The following is a 16,802-nucleotide window of genomic DNA, read 5'->3' on the forward strand; positions in this document are numbered from 1 at the left end:
TCTGTCTTAATGTGATTTAAAATTTTGTGATAATTAAATCGAATAATTTTCAATTTTGATGTTTCAATTTGTTTGTGACAAATAACAAATAACCCCGGTGTTTATTTTTTAAGATTGAATCATAATTCCAGTTCGGAGTTATTTATACAGTAATTGTAGTTAGCAAAAGTAATAATTAAAATGAAGTGAGTTTTTAGTGAAGGTTAATTTATTTCATTCAAATTACGAAATTCAAATATTTAAGTCTAAATCAAATTTACATAGTAAGCAACCATATTTGCTTAAATAATGGATTAAATGTTAACATAGTTTTTTAAAGTGGTAGAATTTAATTAGTTTCAAAACGGTGTAACAATCTTTAAAAAAAATTAATTAAAATTAAAAAAAGATTGTGAAAAATATTTGTATTTGAATTGTAATTGAAAGAAGAAAATTAAATACGTAATAAAAAAATAAAATCTTGAACTCAAGGTTTTACTTTAACATAAAAAGTTTTAAAAATTAGCAAATCAATTTTAAAAAAATTAACAAACTTTATTTGATCTATAGAGAAAATATAAATTTATTTTTAATGTAGTTACTTTATATGAATTACTTTCATATGACTACATAGTAAAATTTTATAAATTTAAATACTCTGGTTATTATTAGTTCTCTAAATAATCAAATCAAAATAATAAACAATTCAAGATATAATTAGAAAAAGTGCATGTTAAATAAAATGATAAAACTATTTTGAAAATAAATAAAGTCGTTTTAGAGTTAAAAAAATATTTTTTAAATTTTTCTTAGAAAGAGAAAAAGCATAATATAAGATGAAGAGTGAGTTTCTTCTGATATCCTTTGAAAGCTAGTTGACCCCCGCAGGTTGCAATCCCCCTTCTGTGACAGTGGTTAGTCGATTAGTTTCGGGTTACTTAATACACGCACACCCACAAAAAATGTAGGGGAGACAGTGGAACGGGTTTTGGAGGTGCAATATATTTCGTCCCTTTTCGAACCTATCCTTACTGAAGGTTAGAATTGAAATGGAAAGGCCTCCTTAGGTATTCTTTGGCCAAGGTTCGTTTATATTTCGGATAAGAAAAGTAAATTCTGAGAAAACTTAAATATGACTCTTAAGTGAAGTTTTAGCCAGTGCTTATCTAAAGCCAGTGCTGTCAACGCCTATTTTGAAAGTGGCTCAAAGCGTCATTATGAGGAAAAGCCACAGTTTTGTGAAAATGAAAAGCATTTGTGGTCTAATTTTTAAATATTTAAAAACTTCCACGCTTGATATATTATCTGGGCTCATAAAAATTCGTAAAAACTCAGAATTAGGCAGTGACTGTAATAATATTCATCTAGGTGGAAAAATATTGCCAAATTGAAGATTTTTAAAACAGTTTAACAACTTTTAAAATTTTTAAGTTATTTGTCCGCTGTAAAGTCCAGATAATTTTTCACTGCCCTTGTGAAAAATTCGAGGTATAAATGAACAGAAAAAAGTGAAGTATTCCGAAAAGTAACTGCGTCAGCATTTTCAGGGTTAGCGAGCGATCAGGGGATGCAAGCGATACATGATATTCAACAAATGATAACGGGTAGGAACGGGTAGGAATGCCAAATGCTGTAAATCAGAAACAACGATTAAGCAATAACGATGATAGTTAAAAAGTCTGGCAGCCAAGTAAATGTTCAACTCTGCTACTATTTAATTTTAAGGTCTGGCAACATTGCACGCCACACGTGTTAACATGTTTGTTTATTTCGGTGTATTAATTTGCCGCTAATAACTACAAAATTTTGTAGTTAAAATAACTTATATTTTTATTATTTTGAGGTGAAAATAAAATAGTATCTTTACAAAATCTGATTTATCTTTCAAAATGACTCTTACTAACGATAAGGAAAATGATGATCCCGACATGGATCTTGGTGAGGAATCTTCCAATGATGAAGAAATTTCGGAATCTGACGAAGATGTTGATGAAGAAAACACAGGGTCTCGTGTTTACCTTCCAAATGCCGATAATTCTGAAAATGTTGACTTAGAATGTGATGAATCGGCTTACGTATGTCACCATGCTATTAAAACTGGTATTGTAAAAAAAAAAAATCATTACACTTTTTTTCAAATGTATTTCTTAACGATATATATGGTGTTACATTTTTCATTATTTTTAATTCAACAGTATTATCAGTACAGTAAATTTTAGTCATTTTAATAACTTAGTTCCCATAATTTAGTGATCTGAAATTAAATGGTTTTCACAATTTGTAAGAGAAAATGTATCAAGAAAATTAACCCACTACGGGGATATTTTCGTATCGTGATTTGTCACGCCAACTATAATTTAGGAAAATGAATGGAATTCTTATTTACCAACTGACTTTTCACAGGATTAATTTTGTCCTAAGAGTTTTCTCTGATGCCATAAAGAATATGAAGACGTTTCCAAATAGGTGGTAGTTCATATCAATTAGATGATCTGTAATATCGACAAGAAATGCAAAGTTTCTCATCAGGGAACTTATGAATAAATATCCCTTTAGATTCCATGAATTGTTGAACTTCACTCATCAAAGAAAACAAACTGGCACTGAAGCATCTTTCCGTGGCTCGACCAACATATTTCTGTGTAATACGCAACATCAGCATGTTCAACTTCCAAATCATAAGAGAACTCTTGAATTTGCATGTGATTAAGTTCTTTAGACCCTGATGAAATTAACCACTTATACAAAAACAATCATCATGTGTTCAAAGTTTGCGAAGGACTTCTTGCACAAATTTTCTTGGTGAATGATATAGTGGAAATGTCATCATAGTATTATTTCCACTAGCCTTCACATCAGATCTTAGCAATGTGGTTACTCCTATTTTTTCCTCTTATAGATTTAGTAAAATCTGTGTTGATAGGTGATATACTGCTGAAGTTCAATTCACATTTTTAAAAAGTTTGTGATAGACTCTAATACAATTCTTTTCCTCTACACTTTTAACAGGGTGCGTAGCATTTGTAAAAAGTACTTAAAGGTGCTTTTTTGGGGATTTCATTTTTAAAAGCTTTTAAAGGTGCTTTTTTCAGCTGACGTTTTTAAAAAGTGCTTTTTTTTCTGAAATTTTTTTCTTCTCCCTTCAGTGATATCTGGTGGATCCCATGCATTTCACGAAAAATGGGGAGTTTGCTACGTAATCATTCATGCGGACTTCATGTCGTACCCACGTTATGATTTGTGCATGCGCACACACTTTAAACCGAAACCCAAGTGCTCCAATTCGGATAAAGAATATCAGATCCTTATGAAATGTTTTTCTTTTTAATTTATTTTAATTTTGTTCTTGTTTATTTTATTTTACTTCTAACACTTTTTTTTGACGTAGGGGGTAAGGGTACTTTTGTTCTGAGTTCAGGGTCAAGTTGAATTCACTCGGTGATGTGGGAAAGTACTGATTGTTTTGATTTACGCCCGTTTTTTTTTTTGTTTTTTTTTTAACGCTAAAACTGTTGATAAAAAGTTTTTGTTTTTCAATAATATCATTGATTGAATATGAATTTTTTGAGTGCTTAAAAATTTTTGTAAAGTGCTTGAAAAGTTTTTAAAAAGTGCTTATTTTTGATTCAAAGATTTGGCTATGCACCCTGTTTTAATGTTTTCCTATTTTAAGTGTTATGACACGGGTTAATTCCTCTACCGTTGCAAAGTCTCTATCAATGCCATGAATATAAATGACCACTTATGCAGTATCTGTTTCATCCATTGGTTCCTATATCGCTACGGAATAAACCTAAATTTTTTTTGGATTTTATGTTTATTGACTATATCTGTTGCAAGATCCTCCATGCATCTTTCTATTGTCACAACAGACAAGCTAATATTTAATATGGCTTGAGTCTGATATGGACAAGGCACATCACGTGCACTCTGGTGATATTCTTTTACCAACTTACCATTAGCAAAAGCTTAGCAGTTTTTCCACACTTTCTGCTATCATTTTGCTAACAGAAACACTGCTTTCAGATTCTTTATTCACCACAATCTAGTTTTTATTTTAATTCACTCCCTTAGCACATGACTTTCTAATGCAGAATATATCATAATGTCTCTTTATATAGTATTCTTTCTTTACCATTACACTCTCGTTGCAAATAAAGCAAACTTCCTTACTCTGCCTTATGTTCTCATTTAAATGACCAAAGTCTTTGATAGCAACATTAGGAGAAATAGAATTCTGTTTCTTTATTCCCCTCTATAGTAGCGGAAAGCTCAAGGTCACTTTTTGAAAAGTGTTGGTGAAAGATTGAAATCTGTTAGAGATAATAATCCACACTTTTTCAGAGAATTTCTGAGATTTTAAACTTAGTTTTTTTTTAAAAATTATATGGGGCAATGGAATTTTAATGTGTTGGGGGCCACTAAAATGCTGTCAGCGAGCCACTCCTGGGCCACAGGTTGATTACTCATATTCTACATCATTAAAATAGGTCTATTCAGGGTTGGGGTTTTTGACGTCAAAAAGTGGTTTTTGACATGACAAGGGTATAATACTGGTTTAAACCGTCAAAAACCCGTCAAAAATGTCAAAAACTAAAGTTTGCCAAAAAAATATATAAACTTCAAAACTACCAACAGTTGCCATGCATTATATTGAAATTTAATTATACTATAGGTAATCAGCAGGTTTTAAAATATTTTTTAATTAAAATTAAGGTAAAATAACAGATTTAAAATCTTAGAAATTTATATTCAAATGCATGTGCAGAAAAATTTTGCACAAAATTTTTTTAAATATTTATATTTTGAAAAAAAAATTTTTTTTTGATACTTAAGAAAATTAAAAGTTTATTACTATGCATTTTTGACATATAAGGAACATATAACTAATATTTATAAGGAACTTACAAGTTATGTTGTATAAATACAAACTTGATACAAGTGTATGAAAATTTTTTTTAATGTTATACCAAATATCTTTATTATCCAGTATGTTAATTTGAATTTAAAAGTAGTTATATTTGTGAATAATGATAAATATAATTCATATTGTTTATTATATTTATTTATAATTATTACACTTATCATTTTAAAACAATTTTTACCTCTTAATTTTTTCCCCCCACTTGTATTAAGAATACAAATAATGCATATTTTGAAAGCAAGAAGTAATTATTCAATAGCTGAATATTTAGATATTCAACAAAACTATGTATATAGTATTCAGCAAAATGAAATTCACAAGTATTTGGATAAACTAAATTTTCAGCATAGTAAATGAATAGGCTGAATATACTGTAAATCGACACTAACTACTCTGTGTATTTAACAGAAAGCACTTAAATTTGTATTGTCTTATGTTAAAAAGATTATTAAGAAGATTTAAAAGAATATTAAAAAGATTTTTCTTTAAAAGATGTTTCATGTGCAAAACTGCTAATGTTTATCTTTAAAAATGTCTAATTTTTAGTATAATCTATACTATACACTAAATTTGGTTATAAATAAATTTCTTAATAATATCACTGCAGATTTTCAATAACACATGAAAATGAATACATAATATTACAAAAGATGTGAGCTTTCAATAGTACAAGATTTTGGTTACTATTCAAAATATAAGTGTTTCTTCAAAATTTTAAATTTATTTTTTCTAGAACATATTTAGAAACACTATCCTTCATAAAAAATATATTAATTTTATGTATTAATTAAATTTCACATAGGAATATAGGTTTTTGACATTTTCGACATTTTTGACAGTGAGGTTTTTGACGTGACGGTTTAAACCATGGTTTAAACTGTCAAAAACTGTCACATGTCAAAAACCTGCCAACCCTGGGTCTATTTTTGCTTATTTTCTCTTCTGCACTTAGAGATTATCACGTTTTTGTTATTCCTGTTTAACATTATCTATTTGTTTTCAAAACTCCCCTTAGTTTTTATTAACACATAAATTAAGTTGTTTTTATTAATACAAAAAAATTTAACTTATTTAAACCAACCAAATCTTAAAAATAATGTTGGTCCTAAACCACTATTATTTGACTTGGTATTATTTGACCACAATAAAATAATTATTAGTTGTTAATAGAAGACAATTAAATATTGCCCTTTTATGTTCATTTGATTTTCAGTTTCGTATTTTGGTTTGTGTCATTACATTTATAGCATGTTTCATTATAATAACTATAATTGTCCACATTTCATATTTGTTTTTGTTACTTTTTATTAAATTTACTAATGACTTTTTTTTTAAAAGAAAAAAAGTCTGGTAGATACATGTAAACACATCTTTGAAAATGAGTACAACGTTTCTTGATTAAGCAGTCAGTTTTCTGTAGGAACTAAAGTCGCCTATAACCGAGGAATGGTAAAAGCTAGATTTTATAATATTGTCTAACAATAATATTATATTCAACTGAAATTAGAGAAACTTAATAAGAATTCGTATATTCTATTCTTATAAATAAAATAAAAACTTGTAAAAACTGTTTTCATTTAAAATATTTCAGAGCATCATGATCTTGGAACAAAAATTTTAAAACCAGCTATAGAAAATATATTTTCATTTTCAATAATTTGAACTATCTTTCTTTTTTTTTCTTTTTTTTTTGGTGAGTTCAAAATTTTTGTGTTAAGGAGTTTTAAAATTTTAAGGATATACATTGTATTACAGTAAACAGATAATTAATGTTACTTTCCTTTAAATACAGGTTGTTTTTTGAAGACTCCATCTTAATACGAAATGTTTTTTGTGTGAATAATATGCTATTTTTATAACTGCTGCGAGTTTGCTACTGTTACACATTACTGTTAGATCAAGATTAGCCTATCTAAAGCCAGCTCTCTCTAGGCTTATTTTGAAAATGGCACAAATGGAGAAAAGGCATGTTTTTGTGAAAATAAAAAGCATTTGTGGTCTAATTTTTTAATATTTAAAGACTTGTTCCTCTGTTGGATTACCTGGGCTCATAAAAATTTGGAAAAAATGAGAATAAGGCAGTGATTTTGATAATTTTCATCTAGGTGGAAAAAATTAAAATCGTCAAATAAGCGATTTTTAAAAAAGTTTAGTAACTTTCATAATATTTAAAGTTATTTGTCTGTTCTAAAGCCCAAATTATTTTTCAAGCCAATAATATATATTGTTTAAAATCATCGGATTGTTTCTAGAGTAAGCACTTGAACGATTGCTTTTTTATTCTCCTTGGGGACAGAGCTTCAAATTACAGCATTAAATGAAGTTTTTTATCAAATCAAATCAATTTTTCTAAGTTTTCCAATATACAAGGTGATTTTACCGTATATTAATGTCATGTTTGCAGGCTTAAAAATCATATGACTCTCCATTTTTTTAAAGATAGCTTAAGAACTCAGTTAATTTTAAGAATCAATTAAGTAATCAGTTTAAATGAATGACTATTGAAATATAATTTATAATAAAATTATAAAAATGCATTTCAAGTTTTAAAAGTGCCTTGAAAATTGTTTTACAGTGATACAGAATGCATACAACTAAACAAAAAAAGAAAAGAAAATTACGCATTTTCAATAATTTTTGACAAAAAAAAAGTCTTAGTGTAATTTATATCAAATAACTTTTAGAAATTTTAAAAATGAAGTGTTAATGGCAACAGAAGTTGTTTAAAATAAATGCATTAAAACTGCTTGATTTCTTTTTAGCTCTGTGTTCTTTTAGTTGGAAAATAAACATTTGATATTTTGTATAGTCTTAATTTATGTGATGTTTCTTTAAATTCTAGGTTCTCCTTGTTTAAGTTTTGATATTTTACCTGATGAACTTGGTGACAACAGAGCTGATGAATATCCTCTGACTATGACCGTTGTTGGAGGCACACAAGTTGATAGCTTGCATTGTAACCACTTGCTGATCATGAAATTATCTAACATGCACAAAAATAAACACAAAAAAGAGCGTAACGAAGATGAAGACGAGGAAGAGGAAAGCGATTCAGAAAGTGACTCTGAAGAAGACACAAAACCTGTTTTAGAATGTGCTTCAGTTCGACATACAGGCTGTGTAAATAGGATACAGGTGAATATTTTGAGTATTCGTGAAAGTAGGATGTTTTACTATAAAAGTTAATTTATAGTTGGATAAGATTAACCAGCAATGAAACATTAGTTGTCCCAAAAGGACCCCCTCCCCAAATATTCATTCAGTGTTCTAAAAATAGGCTGGTCCCCAAATATAAAAATAGAAATTGATCTTTACAGTTGCATAATTTATTTTAGGGAGTTTATGTTGAGTGATTAATTGTTCTTATTGAACCTCTAAATAATAATTAGCTTCAATATCCAAAAATGATTAAGATTATTAATTATTAAAATTATCTTGAAAAAATAAAGAATTATATTATTAAATGGATTCCAAATTAATTTTAAAATGCTAAGGTAAAAAAAATCAAATAAATAAAATCGAATGAAAGTTAAATCTAAAAAACTATGTGGTTAAAAATTTAGAAAATAACTAAAGGGTAATACTAGTCTGTACATATTTTAAGAATAAAGTCTATCCAAACGCTTGGTTAAAATGCTGTACACTATACTGATAAGAGATGAGACAATAATAAGAAGGAAAAAAAACCCGCTCTCAGTTCTTATAATAAAGTGTCAAAAAATTATGAAAATATAATTAAAAAAAGTTACAGTGCAAAAACTTGTGTAATAGTATTAAGTAATCTATCAATTTAATATCTATCAGTAATCTATCAGTTTCAATTCTTTAAATTTTGTTTTTCCATTTATCTTCCAGATGATGAATTTACAAGCTGTGTGCAAGCAAATAAATTTTTGAACTTAACAAATATGTGTAAAAACTATTTCTATTAATGTATAGTTAAAAATGTGATTTTAAATTATTCTTTATTAAATCTATTGATGTACCAAAAAGAAGAAAAAAAACTTTGTCAAAAAAATTCTTTTTAAAAAAATACTTAGCTCAATATTTGGTCAAACATTCAGCCAACTGAATATTCAGCTAAAGGGCTATATAGTGACTGAATATTTACTACATCCCTAGTTTTTAGGAATACTCTCTCTCTTACTGCCTTTCTTTTCTTTTTTTTATTGTTCAAATTACAGGAACACGTTTCCTCAAAAATGTACAAGGACGAGTTCTTATTGACACTTGTTAAACGTCTCGGCAATTTAAATATGTTGTATGGTAATAAAATAATTTTTTTGGTTACAGAGTTGTCACTCCGGCGAGAGAGAGAGAGTAGGGGAAAACTGGAAAATACACAGAATTTAATTGTTTAATTTTTATCCTAATTTTAATAATATTTTTTGAAACATTTAAAATCTTCCTGTTTTAAACTTAAAATGATTGCCTTTAAACTCTTAATGTTTTTTTTTTTGGTAAACTTAATGATAACTAAACTAACTTTAAGTGCTCTTGAGTCTGAAGTTTATCTCCATTGGTTTTTTTCTTTGCATCTTCCTAATTAGATATTCCAAAAAAAAAAAATTTAAGTTTACCCATAGTTATGCTCTGAAAATTTAGTCTAAGTCTCCCTCTTGTTCTCTTTTCGTTTGGAGCCTAGACAAGTGCAACAATGTTTTTTTTTTTTTACTTTTGGAGTTTTGAGAAAACCAAACTGATTCTTTGTTTTTTGACATTCTCTCTTTTTTTTGTTTTAATTTTAGCATTCAAAAAAATTTCATGAGATATCTTGTAAGGTTCGAAAATTATAAAAATGCGTCTTAAGCTCTTGTTCTGAAAGTTTTTAATTTTTGTTTTCCAATTTTAGTCTATTTCCATATTTCTGCGCCATATTGGGGCGTGTGCCGAATGCTCAATATCGTTAATAAAAGGATACTTTGTTCAGTTCATGAGGGGGCAGTGTTAAAACTTATTAAAACAATCGTATTTGATTCATACTATATGAATTTATAAATTTATTATCACATTTGTTGCACATTAATATATATTTATTAAAAAACTTCTGCACTCTTTTTAACAATGCTTCTTCTGAACGTTCAATGTACTGTGGCAAGCTGAGTCCAATCAAATTATAGATTATTTTTTTAAATTTACGTTGTTTCTCTTATTTAGAGCACAGAATAAATCTTTTTTAAGGAAAGGGGGATAATTGCTTGAAATAATAAAAATATATAGAAAAACATTATATTTACTATGTTTGACGGTTTTATTTTGCCAGTAATTTAATTAGATAAAAAATATGTTAAATTAGAAAAAAAATATGTTTTAATTCAACTTCAGATTAACACGTGCTGTAAGACAACACCAAATATGTACTTATATTTGGTGTTCTCTTAATTAAATGCTATAGAATTTTTAATTTAGGATTCTGTGAGTTAGTTTAGAGGATTTTTTTCTCATTTTTTAAAAAAGAAATTTTATTAAGATTATAGTTTTATGTACATGAAAAAAATTGGCAGAAAAATTATTTTTTTTTCAATCAATTTAGTTTTTAACTTAATAGGAAATATTTTAAAATGTTTTTAAACAAATTTATACGCTTAGTAATTTTATAATTTTTGTCATTTTTATAGTTTTTTGTCATTTTTATAGTTTTTTATTTTATTCTACTACTTCTTAATTATAATATACTGCAACATAAAATTATTTTGATCTCTAAATAGTATGAATATCAGATTTTTAAATGTCGCTTTGAGTTATTTTATTTCCTATTATTGGAAAGAGAAAGAAACAGTGATAAAAATTATTGTAACGTTTTTGTTTCCAATTATCTAAGGGTGAATCTTTAATTCAGTGCAATTTGAATAAAAAATAAATCAATCAACCACTTTTCATAAAATGCTTTTAGTTAATAACATATAATTTATGAATTCAATTTAATTTGAGAAGAAAGAAAAACATTCGATACAGGTATTTGACATGTTTGTTTACAAACACAAAAATGAACCAGCCAACGTTTTTAAGAAAGAATTGATTCGCTAGCTCACAGGGCTGTGTTATGAAACCTGCATGTAAAATTATTAATAGTATAAAATTATTGAACTTGAATTTTACGTAATAAAATACTACAATACCTATTTTTTTTAGTTAAAATAAAATCAAAGTTACCCTACTTCCATCGTAGCAAATTTGAATGATAAACGCCACAGTCTATATAGCAACACTGCTCTGTTTATAGCCTTGGAAGCTTCTATTTTTGTTTTTGTTTTAATCTTTTATATTTATACAGATATAATAAAGTTAGCATAATCGAAATTTGTAATGCAATGTTCATATGTTCCAGGTGACGACACTCGGAAGTGAACCATTTGCTGCATCCTGGTCTGAACTGGACAAAGTCTATATATGGAATCTTACTCAACCAGTCAGAGCTGTGAATGATAAAAGAGTCATGACAGCTTACATTCAAAATAAAGAAAGCCCAGCTCCCGTGTTTACGTTTAATGGACATACAACTGAGGGTTTTGGTTTGCAGTGGTCTCCAACTGTTCCTGGTATGTTTTTATTAAAATGAGTGTAACGGTCTAAAATGTCGCAAAAAGGGTTGTCACAAACCTTATAATTTTCCATGTAGCATGCATTTACATGTCATAAAGCAGCCATTTATTTGTGACTTTTTTTATTCTAGGCATAGTCAAAATTAGTGTTTAAGAAAATCGACACATCATGAAATGAGTATTTAAAATAACTCATAAGACTTAAAAATGCCTTGAAAGAAAATGTGTATGGCCTAAAATGCCATGGAGTCTTTTCAAACTAGTCTTATGAAAATTGTTCTTATTTTAATGATCAAACTAATACATCAATTTTGTCAAGGATCTTATAAATTTATAATAGTGACATTGAAATTATGTTGTACAAATTTCGATTTTTTAAAACCACTTTATCATTTAGCATCTTGAATACAAAGAGATTCCCTAAAAAGTTGCATCTGTTATATATACCAGATTTGAAGTCTGGGACTTTGCCCTGTAATGATTTTGTTTGGTGTTTAAATATGTAAGAAAAATTAAGTACAGAGATATGTAAAGAAAAGTAAGTAAGTCGGAGAAAGTACATTTTTATGTCTTGTAATTTTAAATATCGTCTGCACTAATTAATTAGATAATTTGAGGTCTACCCCCTTATGACTTTTATGATTGGGTCCTAGTACCTGAAAATCCAATCATTAGATTAAAAGTTATTATGGATGATTCTTTTTTTTTTTTTTTCACGCTATATATTTTTTGTTTTTGAGTAGTATATATTTTTTTAATTATTTTCTTCTTAAATGTGCACTTTTTTTAAAGCTTTGAAAGTAGATGTCTGTTGTATTTTATTATTTTTTACCAATTTTTCACTTATGGATTATTTTACAGAATTAGTGTTTTGTACATCTTTCACTGCAAAATTATATAAGCAAAAAGTATTTAAGTATTTTATCTCTTAGGTTAGGGTGCATTTGCTGTTAACCTGTCTAAATACGTTTGTGGTCCTTTGTTATTCAAACTGCTGTGCAAGTGGCCCTTCACTCAAAAAGGTTGTGCATCCCTATCTTAGGTTATGTAATTTAAAAAAATATTAAGATAATAACTTTTTTTGCGTGAATTCTTACCCAAGATTTGTCAGGTATTAATGGTAGTTCAATACTGTCAAGGACCTTTAGTTTGAAATTCTATCAAAACATAGATGAAAAGCTTTTTAAGTAAATAAGTCTTAACAAAACAATCAAGCTTGACATTTATCAATTTATTTATTGGTTAAATATAAAATTTTTTATGATTAATTAATGTATTGCATTAGGCATGTTGTTAATTTTTATTTTCAGAAGAGTATATTATTAATTTAACTCCTTTTTGAATGTAGGTGTACTTGCAAGCGGAGATTGCAAAGGAAATATTCACTTGTGGAAACCATTAGAAGGAGGTACCTGGCATGTAGATCAAAGGCCTTACAATGCACACACTGACTCAGTTGAGGATATAAAATGGTCACCAAATGAGAGTAATGTAAGTCCTTTATATAGTAAGATGTTGATGTGTAGAAAGTATTTATTTTAAATGTGCCTAGTTATGAAGCAAATGCAACTGGGTTCATTTAAATTTGCAACTTGATATTGAGAAGAAAAATTTAACTGACAAATGTTTAAAGAAAAAATTTCCATTCAAAACAACAAAATCTATCAAAAACAACAAGCAACTTTTATTGGGGGGGGGGGGGGGTAACTTCCCCTACGAAAGTGTGAAGATAATAATAAAAGTCTGAAGATAGTTTAGCACATCTAGTTGAGGTCTGACATAACATAAGTTGAGGTCTGTCTATCTAACAAATTTCTCTTGCAACAGAGTCTGGAGTTGTGCTCTTTTTTGTTTTCATAGTAAAAGACATTTTAGAGAAGAACATTTTTAATGCTTCTGTAGCCAACTCCTGTCAAAGCTTGTCTTAAGCATTTACTTAGCACCCCTGATTGAAATAGTTCATCCTCGTAATCAAAGTGCTAAAGAAGACTGGCAAAGAGAATTTTTAGATATAGAGATTTATTTTGATTCATTTATACTGTGTTTATAAAGTGTGAAAATTTTCTTTTTTCACTCTAGATAAAAAAACTTCTAATTTTGTGTAGGTAATGGTCAGCTGCTCTGTAGATAAAACCATCAGGGTTTGGGATGTGAGAGCAGCTCCCAACAAAGCTTGCATGCTGACCAAACAGGATGCTCATGATAGTGATGTCAATGTAATTAGTTGGAATCCAAGCGATCCTTTTATTTTATCTGGCGGTGATGATGGAAAGCTTAGAGTATGGGATCTGAGAAGGTTTCCTGTAAGTACAATAATAGTCCTTTCTAACTCTTTAATTTTTTTATTAAAAAAATCAAATGCTTATGAAGATGGTAAACAATAAAACTATTAATCTTAGTTGGTTTGTCTTATGATAATGCAGTTTTGACTTTACAAAAGTATAGTTGTTTCTCGACTCTCTGGATTAGTAAAAAATTAAGAACTGTCCTTTTTCAAAATCATCTTGAGAGGTGGAAAATGAGGAATGTTAAAGGAATTGCCTGTACATTTTGATCCTTTCCTGGGCTCAATCCAAGTTGAAATTAGGACAGTTTTGTCGTCCCTTCGCACAATTCAAATTCTAAAAAACAGTCCCTTAACAGCTCAAACTCTAAAAAAATGACCTCTTTATGAAGTTCTAATTTCCGAAAACTTCCTGAAGTGTCACTTCGTAAAATGATCACAATTGTAGAACTCTTCTAGAAAGGATTGCAAATCGATGTAATTTCATGACAGCATAGTTGCGGATTGAGCACCTCAAAATTAGAAATTCACGTGTTGTAATAGCATATGAAAAATACCGGAATTTGGGGGGGGGGGAAGCAGGAAATCATGATGGATTCGTCACAGATCTAACACGTTAGAAAGTGAAAAGTTGAAATAGAAATTTCTACGTTGTAGTAACATCATGTTAAAAATATTGGAATTTAAAAAGTTATGTGGTTTGCGTTGAAAAAGGGATAAATAACTACCTAGAAAACTGTTATCATGCGACGTTAAATTGCCACAAATACGTCTGTTTGTAAAAGGGATAGCTGAAATCCAAATCTCCCGCTAACAGTGATCCGGAGATTGAAGGCCCAAACATTTCAAAAAATCATTGATCACAGAAGTTTATTTTATTTGTTTGTAAGGGAGAGCCAGAGAGATACTTTATAAGCTTATATTCATGATTAATATTTATTTTTTATTAGTTATAATCATAAACTCAAAAAAGAAAGACATATTTGTAAATTTTAATTTCTTCTCCAGGTCATCATAGGTATGTGTAAAATTTTAAATATATTTTAATAATTTTTCAATTTAAACTTTCTTTCTTTTTTCTTTTTTTTTTTTTTTAAACTCGGGAAATTTTTAGGAATTTTGACTTGTTCTCACAATCACCCAAAACTGAATATTTTTCATTAATTAAGACATTTTTATTAAAGTAATTTCTATTTTACATGAAAATAAATCCAAGTAAGAAGTAAACTTCATGATTTGTGATTGAACTCAAGCAGTAATTTAAGATAACTTTAAATTAATGATGTTTAAAATGATTTTGTATTCGATAGTTAAAAAGCTTCTGTAAATTAAAACAAAACTAATTTCATTCAGTTATAAACAAGTCTATTTGTAAAGATAAGGAATATTATTTATTTGTATAATTTTTTTTTAAATATTATATGTCATTAATATTTTTCAAGAGGTAACTCCAGGTTTTGTTCAGTTGATAAAAAATATTTTTTTGGACTTTTCCCTGCAACTTGTATGGTTTCACTGTACAGCGTGCGGTACTTTACCCAATTGCATGACCGTACAGACAAGCTTTAAAGTCCTAGGGTTATATATCTATTTACAGCTCTTAAAATTTTTAAGGAAAAAAAACTAACAACATACTTATTTCAGTTGTGAATTCGAAGGTTTTCAAAATTTTAAATGCCAATTCTGTTAGATATGTCTCATAACCAATTAGAATCATATTAAGTCCAGATAATGTAAGTATTGAGAGATTATGCAAGCCTGAGACAAACTAGCATAAAATACAAATCACTATGTTTGTTGCTGGATCATGCAATATGTCCTGACAAATTTTTTCCTACAGTTCAATAACACAGATTATGTGGCAGTAAGGTGGATGTTATCTTCCAAATATTTTTGCAGAAGATGTACTTTCTTTTGACAAGTACCTATGCAATAATGTGGCAGTAATATAATGTTGGCTAAAGTTTTTCCTTATATAACTGCTCTGGTCTAGGAAGTTATCAAAAATTAACCCAAACATTTTCTTATTTCTTTCTCCAGAGGCGATTAAACATCTACATTTTTCATTGTCTCTCTTCCATTCATTGCTCCTTTATTGAACTGCAAAATGACTCATGATTTGAATTTGCATTTTGAAAAGTAATTCAATTTATAGCAAATTTGTTTTTTGATTTAAAGATTTCTATGTTAAAAAATTGTTAAGATTTGTCTTTGGCTAAGAATTTTGAAATTTGGATAATACTTTTGATATTTGACTAATTTACTGGCTAAGTTGAAGTCCTTGGTGCAAGCCCTGCGTACCTACTATTTTGAACGTACCTACTATTGCGTATTTACTGTTAGTTCTGATTCATAGTTACTGTTTGCCATATGTATTGTAGTTATAAATGAAAAAAAAGAAAATTACCTGTTTCTTTACAGGATAGTGACGCCATATGCACATTCAAACATCATACAGCTCCTATTACATCAGTAGAGTGGCATCCTACTGACCACTCAGTATTTGCGGCATCCAGCTCAGACGATCAGTTAACTCAGTGGGATCTTGCCATTGAGAGGGATGAAGATGCTGAAAGGGGTGAGGAAATGAGTGCTGAGCTCTTGCAACTGCCTCCACAACTTCTGTTTATACATCAAGGACAAAAAGAAATTAAAGAGCTGCATTGGCATAGGCAAATGCCAGGTGTGCTAGTATCTACGGCTCAAACGGGATTGAATGTCATTAGAACTTTAAGTGTCTAGTTGTAGAATGAGCATTTTACTGTTAAATGTTTACTTCTACAAAAATTTTCTAGTAAATCTGGAATCTGTAAAAAAGATTAATTAAATATTTCTGCCATATTTTGTTCTTTATTACTGTATTTTGAAATGATAATTCTGCTTAATAATATTGGGTATATGTTTCTTTTTATATAACCGCCGTTGAATAGCTGACCCTATTTTGAGTTAACGTCTATCAATGTTTAACTCTGTAACCTTGTAATTTTGAACCCCATGCAGAAGACAGGGGAACTCCTGGATTAAGTATTTGATGAAATTTGCCTTCATGGAGAACTTTTTTGATTGAACTACC

At 28.6% G+C, this 16,802-nt stretch overlaps 1 protein-coding gene across 1 annotated transcript; it reads left to right on the forward strand.

Annotated features, from left to right (window-relative positions):
• Positions 1 to 1,338: 1,338 nt before the first annotated feature.
• On the forward strand, positions 1,339 to 16,570 carry l(2)09851 (WD repeat-containing protein 1 l(2)09851). Its single transcript, XM_016057442.4, has 6 exons — positions 1,339 to 2,079; positions 7,746 to 8,038; positions 11,232 to 11,442; positions 12,794 to 12,936; positions 13,551 to 13,748; positions 16,151 to 16,570. Exons 1-6 carry the CDS (start codon positions 1,869 to 1,871, stop codon positions 16,469 to 16,471), a joined length of 1,377 nt encoding a protein of 458 aa, XP_015912928.2. The 5' UTR covers positions 1,339 to 1,868; the 3' UTR covers positions 16,472 to 16,570.
• The last annotated feature ends 232 nt before the right edge of the window (positions 16,571 to 16,802 follow it).

The sequence above is a fragment of the Parasteatoda tepidariorum genome, chromosome 9, assembly GCF_982258835.1.
Source record: "Parasteatoda tepidariorum strain Cologne lab strain chromosome 9, Ptep-v5.0, whole genome shotgun sequence".
NCBI classification, from domain to species: Eukaryota; Metazoa; Arthropoda; class Arachnida; order Araneae; family Theridiidae; genus Parasteatoda; species Parasteatoda tepidariorum.